The 21,057-nt window shown below is 38.0% G+C and overlaps 1 protein-coding gene across 1 annotated transcript in view; it reads left to right on the forward strand.

Moving 5' to 3' along the window:
- Positions 1 to 11,306: 11,306 nt before the first annotated feature.
- Positions 11,307 to 21,057, forward strand: part of LOC127419681 (ephrin type-B receptor 2-like) — a 108,461-nt gene continuing 98,710 nt past the window's right edge. The window contains exon 1 of the mRNA XM_051661275.1: positions 11,307 to 11,430. Within this exon, the coding sequence (XP_051517235.1) occupies positions 11,331 to 11,430 (100 nt within the window). The 5' untranslated portion in view covers positions 11,307 to 11,330. The remainder of the gene's footprint in view (positions 11,431 to 21,057) is intronic.

Consider the following 21,057-nt stretch of genomic DNA (forward strand, 5'->3'; position numbering starts at 1 on the left):
ATTGCACTTGTGTATATGGTTGTATGACAATAAAAGTGATTTAATTTGATTTGATATTACAAATAAATAAATACATAAATAAGTAAATAAATAAAAAATACAAAACCTTAAGTTACAGTAATCTTATAATATAACGTTAGAAAAAGGAAAGGGGAAATATATCTACACAAAAATAAAATAAGAAAAGAACAGATTTTAACAAGTACCTGTCTCCTTAAAATAGTGTAAAAAAGGGCTCCATGATTTAGTAAAAAGGTCTGGTTTCCTTCTGATTCCAAATGTAATCTTTTCAAGTTTGAGGGCAAACAGTAGATCCAAAACCCATTGACAATAGGATGGTGGAGATGGTAGCTGCCAATTAATAAGCATAAGTTGTCTGGCCATCAGTGTGGAAAGTGCTATAGTGTCAATTTCTAAAGCTGTTAATTTAATATTTTCTGGAAGAACATAAGGCTGTCAGGGGGTTGAGGTCTAGTACCGTAGCAAAAATGTCTGAAAAACAGAAAAAAAAAAAAAGAAAAAAAAAAAAAACTTTAATAATTTAGGACAAGACTAAAATGAATGAAACAAAGAGGCTGGCTCTACAGCACATCATGGGCAGTTGGGGTAAAGATGAGGAAATATTTTGCTGAGTTGGGCTCTAGACCAATGGACACGATTACTACCTTAAATTGAATAAGGCAGTGCCTAGAATTAACTGAGGAACTGTGTATTCTTTCTAAGAGAGAGTCCCAAATGTCACCATCCAGTGTCATCTTTAAGTCATCTTCCCAAAGAGACTTTAATGGCCCATTAGAAGAGGCATGCTTTTTATTTATTAAACTGTAAATTTTAGAAATGGCACCCCTTATAAATTTATGCTGATCTATAATGCACTCAAGAATGCTGTTGGGTGGAATAGAGGGAAAATCAGTGAAATATTTACGAATGAAACTCCGGACATGAAAATATCAGAATAAGTGTGAGTTAAGTTTTCTTTAATACCAATCATGATCAATTATAACTAAGCTTTGTGCTCTCCAGATATTAAAATCCCCATCAGAAAGAAAGGATGAAAAAGATACATTGCCAAAGATAGGGGAAGATGGAGAGAGACTCTTAAGCCCTAGTATTCTATGAAACCAGATCCTGTGAGTGGGAGGAATAGGAGAGCAGAGAAAAGATGTTAATGTTGCTGGGGCACAAAATATAGCCTCCATTTGTAGCCAGAGAGGTTTACATTGCTGCAGGTCATATTGTACCCAGTACAATACATTTCTGAAATTGGCGGCCCAGTAATACGTTTGAAAATTGAAGGCCACCCAGCTTTTTCAGCTTCACAAGGTGTTTTTGCTTTATTCACCTTAATTTATTATTCCAAATAAAAGAAGAAATACTTTTTTCCAGGTTGGTAAAAAAAAATATTTAGGGAAAAATATGGGTAAACATTGTAATAAATATACAATTTTGGGAAGAATATTCATTTTAACAACATTTACCCTCCCTACCAATGAAAGAGGAAGGGATTTCCAAGACAGAAACAAAGACTTTGTGAGACTGAATAGAGGGCTAATATTAGGTTTAAACCAATCAGCATGCCTATGAGTCACTTGAACACCCAAATACCTAAATTGACTAGTAACAATTTTAAATGGGAAACCTGAATATGAGATTTTTAACGCAGCAGGGTTCACTGGAAATAATTCACTCAGAGAGATTCAGCTTATTTCCTGAAAAGGTAATTCATTAATAGTAGCTCCTGAATGTAGTCTAAGTTTTGATATCAGACAAGACATATCAGACTTACGAATTTGATGAGCTAATAATTTCATAATAACTTATCACCATACTCATAGACCCTATGTTGAGCACGTAAAAGCAAATTCTCAGCCTCATCAGTCGATAATAATTCATATTCTGTCTGCAACATTTGACGCTCTTCATAAAGTTAAGAGGAAGGATCTGATGAATACTGATCATCAGTAGATGCTATAGAGCGGGACAGTTCATCAGTTTGCTTTCTATTTTTATAAGAGTATGAGATTATCAAACCACGCAGGTAGCATTTCAAACTTTACCAAATTGTAGAATAAGCCATACCTGGTGTAGCATTAACTTCAATAAAAGATGTTATATTGGAGGAAATAAATTTAACAAATTGTTTGTCAGTTAAATTACTTGGATTAATTCGCCATTGACAATTTATAGGTGGTGTCTGTGGAAACTGAAGCCCTACAACAACTGGAGCATGATCAGAAATTACTATACTTTCATATGAGCAATGCTGAAGATAAGGAAGAAGTTTTTGATCTACTAAAAAAACAATCAATTCGGGAATAGGTCTGATGTACATGAGAACAAAATAATATTTTCCTGTAGAAAGATTCAAAAATCGAAATGCATCACAAATACCATATTTCTGCAGGAAAGATTTAATAATCACTGCACATTTTGAAAGTGCTATAGGTTTCTTTGATGATCTGTCAAGCCATGGGCACATCACACAGTTAAAATCCCCACCTAGAATTAATGAGTAAGAGTCAAGATTAGGTATGCATGACAAAAAAGAGGAGATAAAAGCAAAATCCTCATAATTAGGTGCATAGACATTTGCGAGAATTAGGGAGGTCGAAAATAAATTTCCCCTGATGATAACATATCTGCCCTTGTGATCTGCAGTAACTTATGATACTACGAAGTGGGTAGATTTATGCACCAAAATGCCACGACCCCTGGACTTGGAGTGAAAATGTGAATGATAAACTTGCCCCACCAAGTCCTTTTTCTGTCTAAAATGGTTTGAAGATCAAAGGTGGGTCTCTTGAAGAAATACAAAGTTTGTCTTCAGTTTTTAAGATGGTTCAAGACCTCATTAAGTTTAACTGGATTATTCAGACCTTTACAGTTCCAGCTAACACATCTCACCAAGTCAGCATTATCATCATTAGCCTTGCTACACATCATTATCAAAATATGAGGGAAAAGGGAGACCAATTAGAGTTGTAATTACGAAACCTGATACCATGAAGGAGACAATACGTACACAAAAGAAAATATGAGTAGAAAGCATCAACTAGATCTTGTGGTATTGAGTTACATGATAAAAAAAAAAAAAAAAAGAAAGAAAAACACACTTCAAGAACCCCAGCGCAAGAAAATGCTCATTCTCTTTTGGGTTTTTGGACTACAACATGAACAGCTCTATGGACCTAAGATATACACATTCCCTAATACATATTAGTAGGCTGCATTTTAAGCTCAAATCTTGATGTTGAATAAAACTCATTACATTTATTACCCATGTATTGTTCTTAGGGCATTCAATATAAACATATAGAGATTTTTGTAAAGATAATGTCAAATATTTTCAGCCACAGACTTTCATCATACACGCATGCTTTTAGTAAAATGTAGAGGCAAGAATTACTTGTGGTTATGATTGTCAACTACATAGCAAACTGGCTTGCATCCATCCATGTCATGTTATGAATGAACACTGGAGCCTGACAGACACATGGTCACTTAACCTCTAGTTCTGCTGAATCAAGCCCCTTCTTTCCAGCTCAGCCCATTAATCTCTGACACAGATGAGTGGAGGTTAAACTAAAACACCAAAGGCATGTTTCCAACTGAGACAGAAAAAAAAGCCCAGTGAAATTAAATGAATTTAAATGAATAACCAGAGTGTAACATTTTAGTTACCACTCAGGACAAAAAAATAGTCTATGTTTATCTTTTGTAATTATATTTTTTATGTTTTGTAATTATAGTGTGAAACAGTTTAAGGTATTATCATAATTGTAGACCATTTGTTCTTTTATTAAAAACATGCATGCATAAATATAAAAAAGGGCAGAATCATCAATAAGCTCCCATTGGTTTAACAGTGTTAAACACACACATATTAATTCAAAGAATAGTAAGTGATATGATCCAGAGTAGAAACCATTTTCATGGTTGAATTCATGACCCACAAGTCAAGACAGATTAGACCTGATTGGGTTGTTGGTGCCATATGTGACCTACAATCTGCATTCTGCTAGCATTAGTAGACAGGAGGGTCGCCAATCTCCCTGGGCAAAGGTTTCCATGGAAACGACCCCTGGTTCCTCTAGTCTGCCGTTTTGCAGTCCTCACTCATCTTGAGGCTGAATTATCCTAGATTCCTTTATGTCAGTTCCATATTCTTCTGCTCTATTTCCTCCCTCACTTTCCCTCTTTCTTTCTCTCTCTCTCTCTCTCTCTCTCTGTCTCTCTCTCACTCACTCACTCTCTCACTATGCCCAGTTTTCCGTTGGTCTATCCCCCTCTTACTTGGTTGTGTGCTTTTGGGATTTTTTTGAGAAATCTGTGTATTCATGTGTATTCAATGAGTCATTTAGATTTTCTCTCTTCAGCTGCATGAGGTTCTTATGTTTATGCAATTTGCATTGAAAATACAGCCTTTTTTTCTTTTTAAACGTCAATGAGCATTTTTTCTAATGCTCCTTTCTTGCTCCTTTTGCTAAATGTTTTTGACACATGGCCTCACAATTTTGTACAGGTCAAACATTTTACCTGATGTTAAAAATGTGACTTGGTGAGTCACGTGACACCATGCGAGGTTCGGACGCGTGAACGGCAAGCTCTGCGCACTTTGCTAGTTTTAATGCCTTTTATGACATAAACCAGTGAGATTCGATACACTCTGTTCCATAACTGTTCTAGGAGGACAATATGTCAAAGAATTCAAAATCCTCGGGCTCTGGAGACATTAAAAGACACTTACATGCTCAAGCTGACACCCCCGAGAAGGTCCCGAGCCAGGGAGCCGATTTGGTCAGAGAAATGAGGGAAATTCGGCGAGAGATGTTGCACATGTCGGCAATGCTGATGAAGGTCGATGCTGACTTGGAGGATCTTGCTATAATACGTCGATTGATCACTGCCATGGAGACAAAATTCTCTGAGGTGGTTACAAGAGTGGAGGATGTCAAGAAACGGATCGCTTATCTGGAGTCATTGGAGAGGGAATTATCTGCGACCAAAGTGGATTTGGAGTGTGTCTGGGAGAATACATGGAGAACCGTAGCCAGCTGAATAACATCCGAATCGTCGGAATTCCTGAGGCCGAAGAGGGTCAGGATATGGTGAAATTCCTGGACGGCTCTTTCCGAATCTGCATGACATAACAGGCCATAAGCTGGAAATCGAGCGAGCTCACGGGGTTCTGGATTGGCGATCTGCTGAGGGAGACAGGCCCGATCAATTCTGGCCAAATTTCTGAGATCATCTGATAAAGATCTTGTGTTACACGAGGCGAGGAGTAAAGGAAGGCTTTCTTGGAAGAACCACAGCATTTTCTTGTTCCCAGATTTTGTGAATTTTACAAAAAAGAAACGTGATCGATTCAAGGAATGCAAGAAACTCTTACATCAATGGAAGGTCGCTTTTGCACTGATGTTCCCGGCCAAATTGAGAATAGATGCTAAGGATGGCCATAAAACATTCACATGCCCACAGCAAGCGATGTCCTTCATAAAGTCAATGGAGTGAGTAAGTTATTTTGTGGTACTCACATTGCTGATGAGTGGACCGACTCACTGAACATTCACTTGACTGTTCGAGGAAACTGAGCGCCTTTTTTGTTTCTTTTTGTGCTGGTTCTGCCTAGCGGCTGGAGTTTGTTTTGTGGAATAACACACCTTCGGACAGTTATGTGGATGAATCTGCATGCTTTTTGTGCTTATGCCTCCTATTGGCTGGAGTTTGTTTTGTGGAGCATTTCATGCAAGACATTGGAGTGATTAGGTCATTTGTTGCACTCATGTAGCAGCCGAGTGGGCCGGCTCACTCAACATTCATTTGACTGTCCGAGGAGACTGAGCACCTTTTTTTTCTTTTGTGCTGGTTCCGCCTAGCGGCTGGAGTTTGTTTTATAGATTATCTTTTGTTGTGTAATTCTGTCTCACAAAATTTGTATAGAAACACTGGACTTAAGCAATCTGATGGCAAAGTTGTTGCGGGGTTTCTCGTAGGCGTACATGGACTGTTTGAGTTTAGAATGATGGACGCCAGTTGGCGCTATTGTGAGCAGGGTTAATGTGCACATTTTTCTTTTTTTCTGTTTGTTTGGTTCTGGGGGAAGTTCGGGGTTTGTTTGTTGCACTAATGTTGGAATGTGGTCTTTGTAATTTTGTTTTTGACACACAAACTTTTTTTCTTGTATACCAAAATGTTAAATGTTAATATGAGTGGATTGTCTCTCTCCACGTGGAATGTGAATGGGTTGGGGCGCCCCATAAAAAGAAGGAAGGTTATTTCTCTTTTAAGCGTAAGAAATATGATATTGTTTTTCTTCAGGAAAGGCATCTTTCACTGCAGGAAGCTGAAAAATCTGGGAAGATATGGGGTGGACATGTTTTCTTTAGTGCTGGCTCAAGTAAGAGCAGGGGAGTCATTACACTGTTAAGTAAGATTCTGCAATTCAAATGTCTCAAACAGATTAAAGATAAATTAGGAAGAGTCATTATAGTTTTAGCAGAAATTCAGCAGAAAGTTTTATTTTGGCTAATATTTACACACCTAACGTTGATGATCATGGATTTTTATAGATCTTGAAAGGATGTTGCAAGCCTCTGGCACCCCTCATGATATAATATTGGGAGGAGACTTTAATCTTTTGATGGACTCAGTCCTTGATCATAGTAAAACAAAAGTGTGCAAGCCCCCTAGAGCAACATTGACGCTTCACAGGATGTGTAAATATGTTGGTCTTACAGATATTTGGAGACTTTTGAACCCATCTGGTAGGGACTATACATTTTTTCATCAGTCCTTAAGATTTACTCAAGAATAGATTTTTTTTATATATATCTAAGTCCCTCATTTCATTTGTTGTTGATTGCTCAATTGGAAAAATTTTAGTCTCAGATCATGTCCTGGTGTGTTTAGAGGTGTTGCCACTTACGGAGAAAAGGAAATCATTTAGTTGGCAATTTAATGTATCCCTTTTGCAAAATCCTGAATTCCAACAAATGATAAAGGCTGAAATCAGTGTTTATATGGAGACCAACTGGTCCTCAGTATCCTCTGTGGGTGTGGCTTGGGAGGCACTTAAGGCGGTTTTTTATGGGCCGGATCATACAGTATGCCTCATTCACTGAAAAATCCAAAGCACGAGAACTCGTGGAGTTGGAAGGGAATATTAAAAGTGCCGGGGCAGAGCTGGGGCGCCAAGTGTCATCTGATGGCCTCAGAGAATTGACCCGATTGAAATATAGATATAATACTATTTTGTCAAGGAGGGTGGAGTTTCGGCTCTTCAGGGCAGGACGGTCATGCTTTGGGTCGGGGGACGGGGCAGGAAAACTCTGGCTAGATATATAAAACAGAGAGAGTCTTTTTCTACCATTCCCTCAGTGAAATCTGCTGGTGGTGAAATATTTACCTCAACCATTGATATTAATAATGCTTTTAAAGAATTCTACTTGACCTCTATAGTTCCACGTCTTCGTCTACTGATGAGGATATTAGAAACTTTGTGGAACCATTGGAACTTCCTAGACTGACGGCTGAGCAAGGGAATTCTCTTGGTTCTGAGATGGCCTTGGAGGAATTGGCAAGGTAGTTAAGGTTCCAGGGCCAGATGGCTTTGCCGCTGAGTTTTTTAGATCTTATGCTGCAGAATTGGCTCCACTTTTTTATACAGAATCATTAAATCATTAAAGATTGGAAGGCTTCCACCGGCCATGGCGCAAGCCCGGATCAGTCTGATTCTTAAAAAGGACAGGGATCCAGGCGAGTGTGGGAGTTGCCGTCCAATTTCCCTGATCCAGCTGGATATTAAAATATTGTCAAAAGGTTTGGCTAGCCGATTGAGTAAAGTTATGACATCTCTCGTACGTGTAGATTGGGTGGGGTTTGTTCGGGGCCATGGCTCTTATGATAACATTAGGAGTTTCATCAATATCATGTGGTCAGTGGCGAATGATCAGACTCCGGTCGCTGCCATCTCTCTTGATGCCGAAAAGACTTTTGATATGGTAGAATGGGATTATCTTTTTAAGATTTTGGAAATGTACGGGTTCAGGAATACTTTTATTGGTTGGATTAAGTTACTTTATAGACACCCGGTAGCAGCGGTACAAACGAATGGATTAATTTCAGATTATTTTACTCAGGATAGGGGCACCCGGCATGGTTGCCCTCTTTCCCCATTATTGTTCTGTCTTGCCCTGGAACCATTAGCAGCTGCGATAAGGAAGGAGGATGATTTTCCAGGGGTGGTGGCGGGAGGTGTGGCGCATAAGCTTTTGCTTTACGCAGATGATATTTAATTATTCGTCTCCGACCCTACTAGATCTATGCCTTGCCTCCACAGAATTATTAATTCCTTTTCTAAATTCTCAGGATACAGAGTTAATTGGTCTAAATCTGAAGTTTTGTCTCTGACAGCGTACTACCCATTAACAGCTTTTCAGCTGGTCGCCTTCCAGTGGCCCAAACAGGGCATTAAGGATTTGGGTATTTTATTCCCACCAAATTTGTGTGATTTAGTTAGACTTAATTTTGACCCTTTAATAAAAAGGTTTTCAAGCGATGTGGGCAGGTGGGTTTCATTACTTATATCTATGATTGGGAAGGTTAATGTTATTAAAATATATTGTATTCCAAAATTCAACTACCTGCTACAGTCTCTCCCTATAGATGTCCCCCTCTCTTATTTCAAGTAATTTGATAGCGTAGCAAAGTCCTTCATTTGTAATGGTAAATATCCCAGATTACATTTCAGTCAGTTGCATAGGCCGACTGACAAAGTTGGGCTTGGCCTACCCAAGATTTTGTTTTATTATTATGCATTCGGTCTCAGACATTTGGCCCATTGGTCTCTTCCACCTGAGAGAACCCCTCTCTGGTTTTGTATTGAACAGGAAGTTCTTGCCCCTTTTCGTCATTGCAAAGCCTTTCTGTTAAACTAATCAGAGAAGTTAAGTTACACCCTGTTATCTCGCATTTGCACTTGGTGTGGACAAAAGTGTCCAGAGTGTTTAATTCGGACATTTATTTCAATGTTGCCTCGAGCATATGGCTGAACCCAAAATTATGCATGAATAAGCCCCTTTCTGCTGGTCAGAGTGGATTGTGAGGGAGGTTAATACACTTGGTGGCCTAAATGGGAGTGGAGTGTTGAGATCCTTTGAAAATTTGGTTCAACATTTTGGGATTCCCAGATCTCAGTTCTTTAGGTATTTACAGCTGCACCACCTGCTCTGTACTATTTTTGGGAGTAGCATACACCCCCCTAAAGCGACAGATACTCTGGGAGTGGTGATTACTGCTATTGGAAAAGGTCATGAGGCAACAGTGTATTACTCCCTGCTAATTCAGTGTCTGGGGGACGGAGCTTTAACTTCTATCAAGAGATTATGGGAGAAAGATTTAAACTTGGTATTGGAGGAAGGAGTATGGGCCAGGATTCTAAAAAATGTCAAGTCTGTATCTAGAGATGCAAGGGTGCACCTTATGCAATTCAAGATTTTACATCGATTCTATTGGACCCCCTCTAGATTGTATAGACTTAGTCTTAAAGACACACCCACCTGCTGGCAATGCCAATTAGAAGATGGAGACACCACCCATGTTTTTTGGTGGTGTGTTAAGATCCAAGAATTTTGGTTGAAGGTTCAGAGATTTATGTGTAACGTATTGGGCACTAAAATTTCAATTTGCTCCAGACTCTGTATTTTAGGCGATGGGGTGGTCATCAATATAGGGGATAAACACATAACAAATTAGGTCCTGACCTGTATTATTATCGGCAGACAGATTATTCTAAGGTGATGGAAGTCAGCTGGAGCGCCCTCGGTACGGGAGTGGTGCACAAAGATGGGGATGGCGGCATTCGAGGAGATGTCATGTAGAGGGCTGGGGAACTTGGATTCATTTGATGGGAAGTGGGGCAACTATAGTTTTAAATGTGTGTGATTAGTATATTTTTTTACTTTTTTTTTTTTTTTTCTTTTTTTTTGTGTGACCACAGGGATGTTTGTTGAGGGTCAGGGTGGGGTTGGGGGATTTGGAGGGGTAATAGTGGGGGTTAAATGTTGATTCTGTGAATATATGTTTTGCTTTTCTTTGTTAATTGTATGAATCAATAAAAACTGTTAATCAGAAAAATGTGACTGGGTGTATCCAGGATCTGAAATCATCTAATGTTAAAGTAAAAGGTGAAGCCACTGGACACTAGGAATATATTTAAATGAATACACCAATCCATGTATGAGGGCTGTGGTAGCACACTGAGGTTCTCACATGGAAGTCAAAGATCATGTGCAGTGGTGTTGAGAAACCAGGCCATTTGTCTTCCTCACACCAGCCCCTTGTGTGATGTGTCAGTCGTATAATCTTCAAAATGATACAACTGCAAGTGACTCGGAAGGATTAGAGAAGGAGATGATAGATGATCACATGCACCACCAGCTATTGGTGGACTATCAGTCCACTCCTCAATCCCACCTCCTGCATCCATCCACAGCTGCAGCTTTTTCCCCCAAACTCCAGGAGGCACTGTTGCTATAACATGAATTCAGAGTGTCGTTGATCAACCAAGTGAAAGAATTCTGAGGAATGCCATTCATTTAGAATTTTGAAATAAATTAATATGACTTTGATTTGAGTGCCTCCACTGTGTCTTTTGTCTTTTAACTTCCTAAATCAGTATTAAATAGTGGTCAATGTAGATCTTGCCCTCCTAACAATTTTTTAACAGACATAGAAAAGAGAACAAGAATTGGTGTGAATTTTCATTTTATTACCATGAAAAAATCTACATTTGATGAAGTGCTGAAAACTGAAACTGATGCAATTTTTCAACATTTTGGTAATTTTTAAAATATTTTTTCTGTATTAATAATTTTGAATTATGATTTTTAATGTATTTATAATTTATTATTATTATTACCATTGTTTTAATTGACATAATTGTATTGTTATTATCATGGCAATATTATTATAATATTACAATTATTATTATTGTTATTATTATTATTATAGTAATTATAATATTATTATTTTCCATGGTATTAAATTATATTAATTGTATTATTAATACCATGGTAATATGAATATATTACCATTATTATTATATTATTTATTATTTAATTGTATTTTACCATTATAATTATTATTATTATTATTATCTTCCAGACATCCCTCTTGAGCATCCCTCTTGTCATAGACACATTCCCGCCCCCTCGTCTGGGTTTCATTGGTTTCGTCCTAACTTGCTGTAGTTCTTCCAGTCCGCTGGGGTTTATTCGCGTGCTTGTGATGATAGTGTCTTCACAGATGGCCTACCGGACAAGTTTTCAATGAATATTCTGGGTCTTTACAGTCAAATGCCCAAATTTACGGCAATTATGGATATAATTCGTTTGTTATGGATAGTACGGATTGTGTGGGCTGTTGAAGGTAAGAGCACGTGTCTCTGTCAAACGTGTGTGCTTGGAAAGGTCTGTTACTTTTTAGATTACATGACACTTATGATATTCATCACATTAAGATGATTTATATTTGGATGAAGCCGCTTCTGGTATTTTTACAGTCGTGTTAAAACATTTCAAGTTCCGTTTACATTAAAGTGCACTGAAAGCAGGTGCAATGCAACTGTCACCTGGAAATAAATGTTTTTAATTGGATCAACTATTAACTTCCATATCTATACGAACTGTGTGATTCATTTAAGCAGCACGGCTTTGTCCAATAAGAGCAAAAGTTAAGCAATATTATCGGGTCTCTGTGTTTTTCTCATAGAATGATACATCTTCATTAACATTTTAGAACGCACAGACTCTAGTGAGATGCCCACATAGACAGCATTTTTGGGGCCGTTCATACCGAACACGCTACAAAAAAAACAAAAAACAAAAAAAAAAACAACGCAGGATTGTCGAGACGCGCTTTTAAAAGTTGACATTTTTTTATTTATTTTTTTTTTATTATTTTTTTTTTACGTCGTACTGATTCTAAAAAAACGACTCTCCTGCGCAAAACGCTGAAATAAATAATAATAATAAAAAATAAAAATAAAAACAGCTGGACGAGGCGAAACGGTCAAAGACGTCCGTCTATTGCATGTTTACATAGAATAACAAAGAGCGAAAAAAGAAAAAGTGCGCGGACGGACACAAAAACGCGTTCGGTGTGAACGGTGCCAAGATGTTATCTACTGTAGGGAGGCAGCTCACTTTGTTTTGAGACGGCGCGACAGTATTCTAAACGACAATAACTAAACATTTTCTTTATTAGAAGTGTCAGAGTTGCCCGAACTGTTACTTAATATAGACTAATCTCAACATTTCATGAGTCACACCTTTTCCATAATTCATTTGAATTATTTTAGTCTTTCATTCATCAGTCTCATGTATAATGAGCTGCACAACCGCGCTTCCGGCGCATGGGCCATTGTCCCACATTTCTGTCTGGAGCTCTACATCAGCACCTCATTACCTGAGACCATCAGGATAACAGCAATTAAACCATCCAACATACAGAATAAACACTCATCTCTTTTAAAACACCAATGATGCTTTATTGAGATAGCCTTTTACATATTTGGATAAATATAGGGATATAATTAGGTTATGTGTGCAGATGACTTGGAAAGTAAGTGGAAAACGTTAATTTCATGAAACATCTTATGTTATTGAGAGTCGAGCAGTGTGCCTCCCAAATGAATGTCCTTCCTGCCCAGGTCTTTGAGTATGGGTCTTGGTGTACCTGTTGCAGCATGTACTTTCTGAGCAATTAAAGGGATAATTCATCAAAAAAAAAAAGAAAAGAAAATTCCTGTAATTATTTACTCACCCTCATGTTGTTCCAAACCTAAATTACTTTCTTTGCTCTGTGGAACACAAAAGGAGATATTAGGCAAAATGACAGCCTCAGTCACCTTGCACTTTAATTGTATTATTATTATTATTATTATTTTTCAAACAATAAAAGTGAATGGTGACTGAGGCTGTCATTTTGCCTAATATCCCTGTGGTGGGTGGGGCGGAGCCGAGCGGCGTCTGGGCAGAGCGAGGCCGGTAAGATAAGTGGCAAATGACTTTCATCTGTGTGCCACACCGGTCTCGCGTTCCAGCGAGGGGCGGCGGGAGTACTTAAGGAGAGAGATGAGCTAGCCGGCCCCAGCATCCTCCTTTCCACGAACTGTTACACTGGTGCCGAAACCCGGGAAGGAAGGATGCGCCGTCCAAGGAGTCGTCGCCACTGACTGGGGTCTCGACGCTGAGGGAGTGTTCAATCCGGTGGAGCTAGAGCCCCGTGTCAACTGGCAACCAGAAGGAATGGCTAAGGGGTCCAGTGCCATCATCCAGCATCGCGAACGGAAGCAGGACAGCGGGCCGAGGTCCACTTGATGACGTATCTGGGACCGGCGAGCTCCTCTCTCTCTTTCCTCTCTCCTCTCTCTCCCCTCTCTGCTTTCTCTCCACTTTTGTTATTCCCGCCACCCCTCGCTGGAACGTGAGACCGGTGTGGCACGCAGGTGAAAGTCATTCGCCACTTCCCGGCCTTGCTCTGCCCAGACGACACTCGGCTCTGCCCCGCCCACCACAATCTCCTTTTGTGCTCCACGGAAGAAAGAAAGTCATACGGGTTTGGAACAACAAGAGGATGAGTGAAAGAGTTTTCATTTTTGGGAGAACTACCCCTTTATATGATTTTCATCATCATCATCATCATATTTTTTACTTTTTTGGAGGTGCACTCAGTGATTATGGTTCATCCATATTTCTTACAATCTGTTGTATGAAAATTTTCCTGATGAAAATCTGAAGAAAAAACATGATCTTACACTGTCTTTTACATTCTGATGATAAACCTGAAACAGCAACCTCCAAGCTTGGTAACAGCATGATAAAATCAAATAATCTATTCCTGTTTGTTTGGTCTTTCTAATAGATTTCAGGAGGAAAGGCCCATGTATTACACTTCAGACCAGATACAGATCTTATACAGAGCAAAATAATAGTTTACAGCTTCTGAGACACGTCTTGGAATGTGACTAAGAAGGACATGGATATTTCCGCAAGTGAATGGAAATGTCTGTGTGAATTATAATCCTGTTGGACTAATCTAGTGAATCTGTGCTGTTTCAATTTTGTTCACTGAGTTGTTCATTTGTCCATGGGCAGTGAGTAAATTAATCACTTTAATGTGAAGAAAATACAAAGAGGCTCTAACAAATGCTGGACTGCCACATAAGTTCCAGCTCTTTTTTGTTCTGTCAATCATGTTTCGAGCTATAATGACAGGACTGCAGAAAATCAGATCCCCTATAAGTTTATAGACAATATACTATGCATATATTATAGGAGGACTGCATTAGTGGTCTGTTGTTTGTTGTGTTAGGAACAACACAATTTGTAATTTTCACAGAATGTACGCACAGATCTCCCATTGACCCATACTATAAAATCACCTCAGGGCATGAGGGAATTTGTTTATTTTACTGTATGTTGTAAAGCTTGAGCATCTTTTTTATTTAAATGTATCTTGCAGTCTCCATCAGATTTTGTTTGTTGATTTGGAATATTTTATATATATTTATATATATATATATATATATATATATATATATATATATATATATACCCAGGGACCCCCAATAGACACTATAAAAGTGAAACTATCCAGTTGTTGCCTTTAGGAGCTATTTTCTACATGATGATCCTTAAAATAACTTTTGTTAATGTTACATTAAGGGATAGCTCACCCAAAAAGGAAATTCATAATAAAAGTCATAATCACCCTCATGATGTTTCAAACCTATATGACTTTCTTCTGTGGAATACAAAAAAAGATGTTAAGTAGTGTATAAAGTTCACATTGCCATCAACCCGCTCATCTTATCATGTGGCTTGTTGAGCGTGTTACCACGGAGACATAACGCTTGTGGCCCACGCCATCCACCGTGGCATCTACGCACAACTTACCACGTCCCACCAAGAGCGAACCACATTATAGCGATCATGAGGAGGTTACACCGTGTGACTCTACCCTCCCTAGCAACCGTGCCAATTTGGTTGATTAGGAGACCTGGCTGGAGTCACACAGCATGCCCTGGGATTCGAACTCGCGAACTCCAGGGGTGGTAGTCAGCGTCTTTACTACTGAGCTACCCAGGCCCCCTAGTTTAAACACATTTTTAAAAGTTTTAAGTTTGATGGTTATACAGACATTACTGTAACGTGTAGGTGCTGAACAGAATGAACCAGGAGCAGCGGTAACAGTTCCAAAAATATTTATTTATAAAGTCAGCAATGCGCCATCACTCAAAGTAGAATAGTGTTTTCGTCAGTGGAGTGTGTGCATCGTGGAAGTCAGGAGGAGCTTGGCAGAATCCTCCATAGAAGCCTGGTGATGAGAGAGATGCCCAGCGGACAATGTGAGCAACACAGAAGTGTAGATCCTCATCTTGAAAACACTGTCCACAGATGAATGTGCTTCCTTGTTTAATAGCGAAGTTATCTTCTTCGCGTATAATTGCCTGAACCCACCAAACTTGTACACAGTTCAGCATCTTTTGAAAAATTCATGGAAACACAAATCCAGATGTTTTCTTTAAGAATTTGTGCAAATAGGAACACTGTAGTGGCACTGGTTATTACTAGAGGTTGACCGATAGTGGATTTTGCTGATACGATAACTAAGGTGGTGGAAAAGGCAGATAACTCGGCCAATAGTTTTTAAAATTAATTTACAGAATGTCAAAAAAATTCTTATTCTTTGTTATGGCAGGCAAAGAAAAAGAGTCCAAAATGAATAAAATCCCCGATGCAGTTTTTAGTTCAACCAAAATCCCAATAACCAGAATAAATTAAGATTTGGTGCATAATACGGGACTTTTAAGTATAAACAAGCCCGAAACAATGGAGACTCTTAGTTTTTTTTATTATTTCATCATTTCAAAATATCTGTCGATAGTTGCCGATAACCTAAAGTTCCAAAAAGCAACTATCGGCACCGATTAATTTGTAAAACCGATATATCGGTCTACCTCTTGCTATTACTGTTCTTCCCGATCGCCGCAATTGTTTACCCAACTATGATGACTTCTGTTTTGCGAATGCAGAAGTGTGAAAAGGGTCCTTAAAAGGCCATGTGTGGATTTATTTACATTAGAATTTTTGAGAATTGGAATTTGAATGAATGAGAATTCCGTTGGCCCATATTTAACATTCCGTCAATGTAAGGCTACGTCAAAAGTCTTTTTAGTAAGTCAGTCCACTGGCAGCCATCTTTGGAATGCTCCCGGGCAGCTATTTTTCTATGTACACAAGTGGCATACAAGTGCAGCTTCTGTCTTCTTGAATAGGGAAAGACCAAAATCTCCAAAATGGTTGGTCAAGATTACGATCAAAGCAATATTTCAAATCATCAGGGGTTTTCAAAAAGCTCAGTTTTCACTGGACAAAAATGCTGTCTCAGTGTGAATGGAATGCCAAAACTTAGCAAAATGAATGCGGTTTCAGACGAAAACATATTATTAAGTCAATGCGACTTTCCGAGTTTTGATCATCCACTGTGCAATAAGCATTAGTCCAGTCAGTTAGAAAAGACATTGTACACTTCAAGAACAGTCTGAAGGTCTGTGCTGAGTTTGGTGGATGTAACTTAAAAGCTCTAGGAGGAGTTTGAGAAATTCTGTTCTTGGTTTAGGGATTTTGAAAAAAAAAACTAAAAACAGTTTGTAGACTAAAAGTAATACATTTTGAAATGTAGATACTATTTTTGTACCATTTTTATACTTTTATCTGTCCACCATGGTCCCCTTACAGGACCTTTGTGGACCTCTAGGATTTCCATTAAAAAAGAAAACAGCAGTCATTAGGGATGGGTGGATCGATACTAAAGTATCGATACTTCCGATTCTGATGTGGTATCAATAATATCGATCCTCACATAAAAATATCGATTCTGAAGTTTTTTTTTTTTTTTTTTACAAGTGATCTTATTATTTAGATAACCTGAATATTAATGCATCTCATAAGCTTCAAAGTGGAAAAAAAAAATTATATGAGCGAATAACTGCATGGCACCGGAACTATTTTTTTTCTTCCACTCATCTTGACGTGCAGACATGCTAAAATACACTAGCAGTCACAGACAGCACTCACCTTTTCAGTCACAGCGCTCATTCAAAGAGGGAGCAGTGCTTTCCTGAGGTAATGACAGAAAACAGCATCTGGAGTTATTCACAACAAGTAATGACAAACCTAGACATGACATGTATTATAATGGGCTTGTGTGACCATTTTTACAGTTTATTTAAATTGTTGTTAAAACATTGATAATGATCTGTAATCCTCGTTAATAAATGATACCCTTATGAAAACTACCCATGGATTTACTGTAGTAATACTGTATTAACCATGACTAGTAACCACGACTGTAGTAACCATGTTTTGTTTTTCTTTTTGGCAGCAACCAAGGTATCGATACAATTAACCATGGTTTTACTACAGCATTACTGTAGTATCCATTTGGTAACTTGGTTTTAGTAATAGTAACCCTATAATAATATCAATGGTTAATTTGAGGTTTTATATGTGGCTTATACTAACAAATTTTTAAAGGGTAAACAAAGCAGCCTAATAATTTTCTGTTTAGGCCCATACATATATAAAAAAAATTAAGTAATAATAAAGTTACTAATTTTATCCAAAGAATTCGGAAAAATTAAATTTAAAAGAGGTATTGGTATCGATATCGGCGATATTGGCCTAAAAGTACTTGGTATCGGATTGAAAAGTAAATAAGTGGTATTGCCCATCCCTAGCAGTCATGTTTATCTTAGCAAGCACATGGGTGACAGTTGTTGGATCATGTGATCTCTGAGTGCATTGGGTCCATGTGACGTGTGTCATGCAGACCTCAGTGACTGCTGCACTCCCCCATCCCTCTTTGTTAGGAGCAAGACCTGCCTGTGGCTCCTCTGACATCTTTCCCAGCCTTTACATAAGCAGGGCAAACCTGACAAATTTCACTTATGCTAGACATCATCGGCTCAGGAACAGACAGAACAAACTGCATTTGAGATGAATTCATGAATTTATGGGGGACATGAAACTGACAGTTTCCATATGGTCTGTTATGAAATTATTTAGCTGTTTTAAACGATTTACTTAAATTGTGACATTTACAATCATGTGATTCACTGATTTTTGTGAATTGTTTGTAATTGTGGGAGACTGGTGTAAGTTTTGCTGATGTTTGAACTCTAATTAATTGTTCTCATTAAGTCAGATTGAGTGATCATTAGATGATTTACCCTGATTATTAACAGGTGAACATAATGATGTTTTTAATTGTAACAAAAGTACTTAAACTGATGTGTTGTCTGTTGATGTGTGCCTGACAAAGATCATTCTGATCAAAATGTTGCTGTGATTTTTAAATTAATAAAAGGAAGTAATTAAACAGTGTGCGGATCCACTTCAGTTTTATCTCTTATGAAATTACAAAAAAAATTTCCACAGGCTTCCAAGATGTCAAAATGGTGAAATGATCAGGGATCCAAGAGGGACTTGCCATCTGCTTGACAATTTAATTATCCATATGTCTCTCAGTCTTGAGTATCATTTCATATAAAATAGGGTGAAATAGATTGTCCTCTTAATGTTCATTATTAGCCAGTTTGATTGTCTGCTGTGCACTGTTATTATTGATTTAAACTCAAGCTATTATTGAGTGCAGAATTGAGGGTACAACACTTGTATGTGTAAGCAGTCAGAATCTCATCTACAAAATGTCAAAGTGTCAGCTGTTATCGAGGAGCTATATCTCTCTAACTAGCCCACATATACGTGGGCAGACATAGTTCTCACCTCTCATTTATGCAATACGGTATGAGAGGCCTTTGCAGCTTTAATAAAACTGTTGCTGTGTATTAAAAAAATTTTAAGGATGCATTTTCATCAAAAATTGTTATTAAGACAATTAATTAAAGGAATATTCCAGGTTGAATACAAGTTAAGTTCAATTGACAACATTTGTGACATAATGTTAATAACCACACAAATTGGGCCACCACTGGAGTCGTGACTTCAGCCAGGTCTCCTAAGCAACCAAATTGGCCCGGTTGCTAGGGAGGGTAGAGTCACATGGGGTAACTTCCTGGTGGTCACTATAATGTGGTTCTTGCTCTCAGTGGGGCATGTGGTGAGTTGTGCGTGGATGTTGCGGAGAATAGCGTGAAGCCTCCACACACACTATGTCTCTGTGGTAACGCGCTCAACAAGCCACGTGATAAGATGCGCGGATTGACTGTCTCAGACACAGAGGCAACTGAGATTTGTCCTCCACCACCTGGATTGAGGCGATTCACTACGCCACCACGAGGACTTAGAGTGCATTGGGAATTGGGCATTCCAAATTGGGGAGAAAAGGGGAGAAAATCCAAAAAAAATACATTAAATAAAAATAACCACAACATTTTTTTAATGTATTTATTTTTTTTATTTCAACCCATCCCTCCTTTTCTTTAAAAAAAAAGCAAAAATCGAGGTTACAGTTTGGCTCCTGCAATGGAAGTGAATGGGGCCAATTTTTGGAGGGCTAAAGTCAGAAATGTGAAGCTTCTAATTTTATAAAAGCACTTACATTAATTCTTCTTTTAAAACTCATGTATTGTTCAAGCTGTAAAGTTTTTCAATCATAATTTTTTACAGTCGTTTTAGGGTTTGTTGACGTTACATCATCATGGCAATGAAGTTGTAAAGTTGGATATAACTTTACACAGAAAAAGCGATTTTATCACACTAAAATCATGTTAACATGCATATTGTTTGTCTTGAGGCTATACTTTTGAAACAGTGAGTATTTTAACGTTTACGGATTGGCCCCATTCACTTCCATTGTAAGTGTCTCACTGCAACCTAGATTTTTGTTTTTTAAGAAAAGGAGGGACGAGTCGAAATACATTTTTGTGGTATTCAAATGCTGTCGATTGAGCTTAACTTGTATTGAACCTGGAATATTCTTTTAAGCACCATTGTTCCACTAAAAGATAGTTCCTGACACTTTAACTAATAGTGACATGTACAAATTTATGTGTTTTTGTTTACGTAAGGTTATTAGTTGGCCTTTATGGATGCTGTGCAGTGATATACACTGTTAGGTAAACAGGGGTTTTGCGTCATAGCTGTTACTATTGTGTAGTTTTGCTGTGTTGGCCAATCAGTATCCAGGACTGAAACTATCCATCTTATATTTGGCGTTAAAGTACATACCTTTCCATTGTTTTAATATACAGTATTTAATTAATTTTAGGAAAAAGTAGCACACTGTCATGTGTATTTTGTTGATTCATGTCTTTTATTTTGAAATGTTTAGTTCCTGTTTCCCTTGTCATGTGATTTCTGTTTTCCCTCCATGTTCATGTGTCATGTTTTCATTGGTTTATTGTTTAATTATCTTGTTATCAGTTCTGTTTGTTCATTGGTTTATGTTCCCCCATGTCCATGTATTTAAGCTTCATGTTTTCCATTGTGTCTTTGTCAAGTATTGAATGAATGTGAGTGTAGATGTTTATGTCAGGCCATGTTTATGTCAGGCCATGTTTATATCATGCCAGGTTTATGTCATGTTTATGTTTAGTTCACGTGTATAGTTAGGGCATTCACTTTTGTAAATAAACTGCACTTGGGTTCTTCATCTTCACGTCTTCGTCATTGCCAGTGCCAGCACACGTTACACACACATTTGTAAGGTATAATGTACAGTAGGCTAAGCCGGTCATTATCGGAAAAGAAACCCAGACGGTGATCAGGAACCCCACTTATTACTCGACTACCTACCAAATATGTGAATAAATGGACATGAAATATTGACTTGTATTGAAATTATGTTATTATGTGAGAAGAAAGAAATCCCTGAGTCTCTACAAACAGCTGAATTCCACCTCCGGTTCTGCTGGTGTTTATTTTGTGAAAATGACCGTCTGACTGCTTATTATCCTGCTTAGTTATTAAAAGACTACTTGCCGAATTAATAAGTAAATGGACATGGAACATTGATTTGAGTTTCAAT

The sequence above is a fragment of the Myxocyprinus asiaticus genome, chromosome 29 (assembly GCF_019703515.2).
Source record: "Myxocyprinus asiaticus isolate MX2 ecotype Aquarium Trade chromosome 29, UBuf_Myxa_2, whole genome shotgun sequence".
NCBI classification, from domain to species: domain Eukaryota; kingdom Metazoa; phylum Chordata; class Actinopteri; order Cypriniformes; family Catostomidae; genus Myxocyprinus; species Myxocyprinus asiaticus.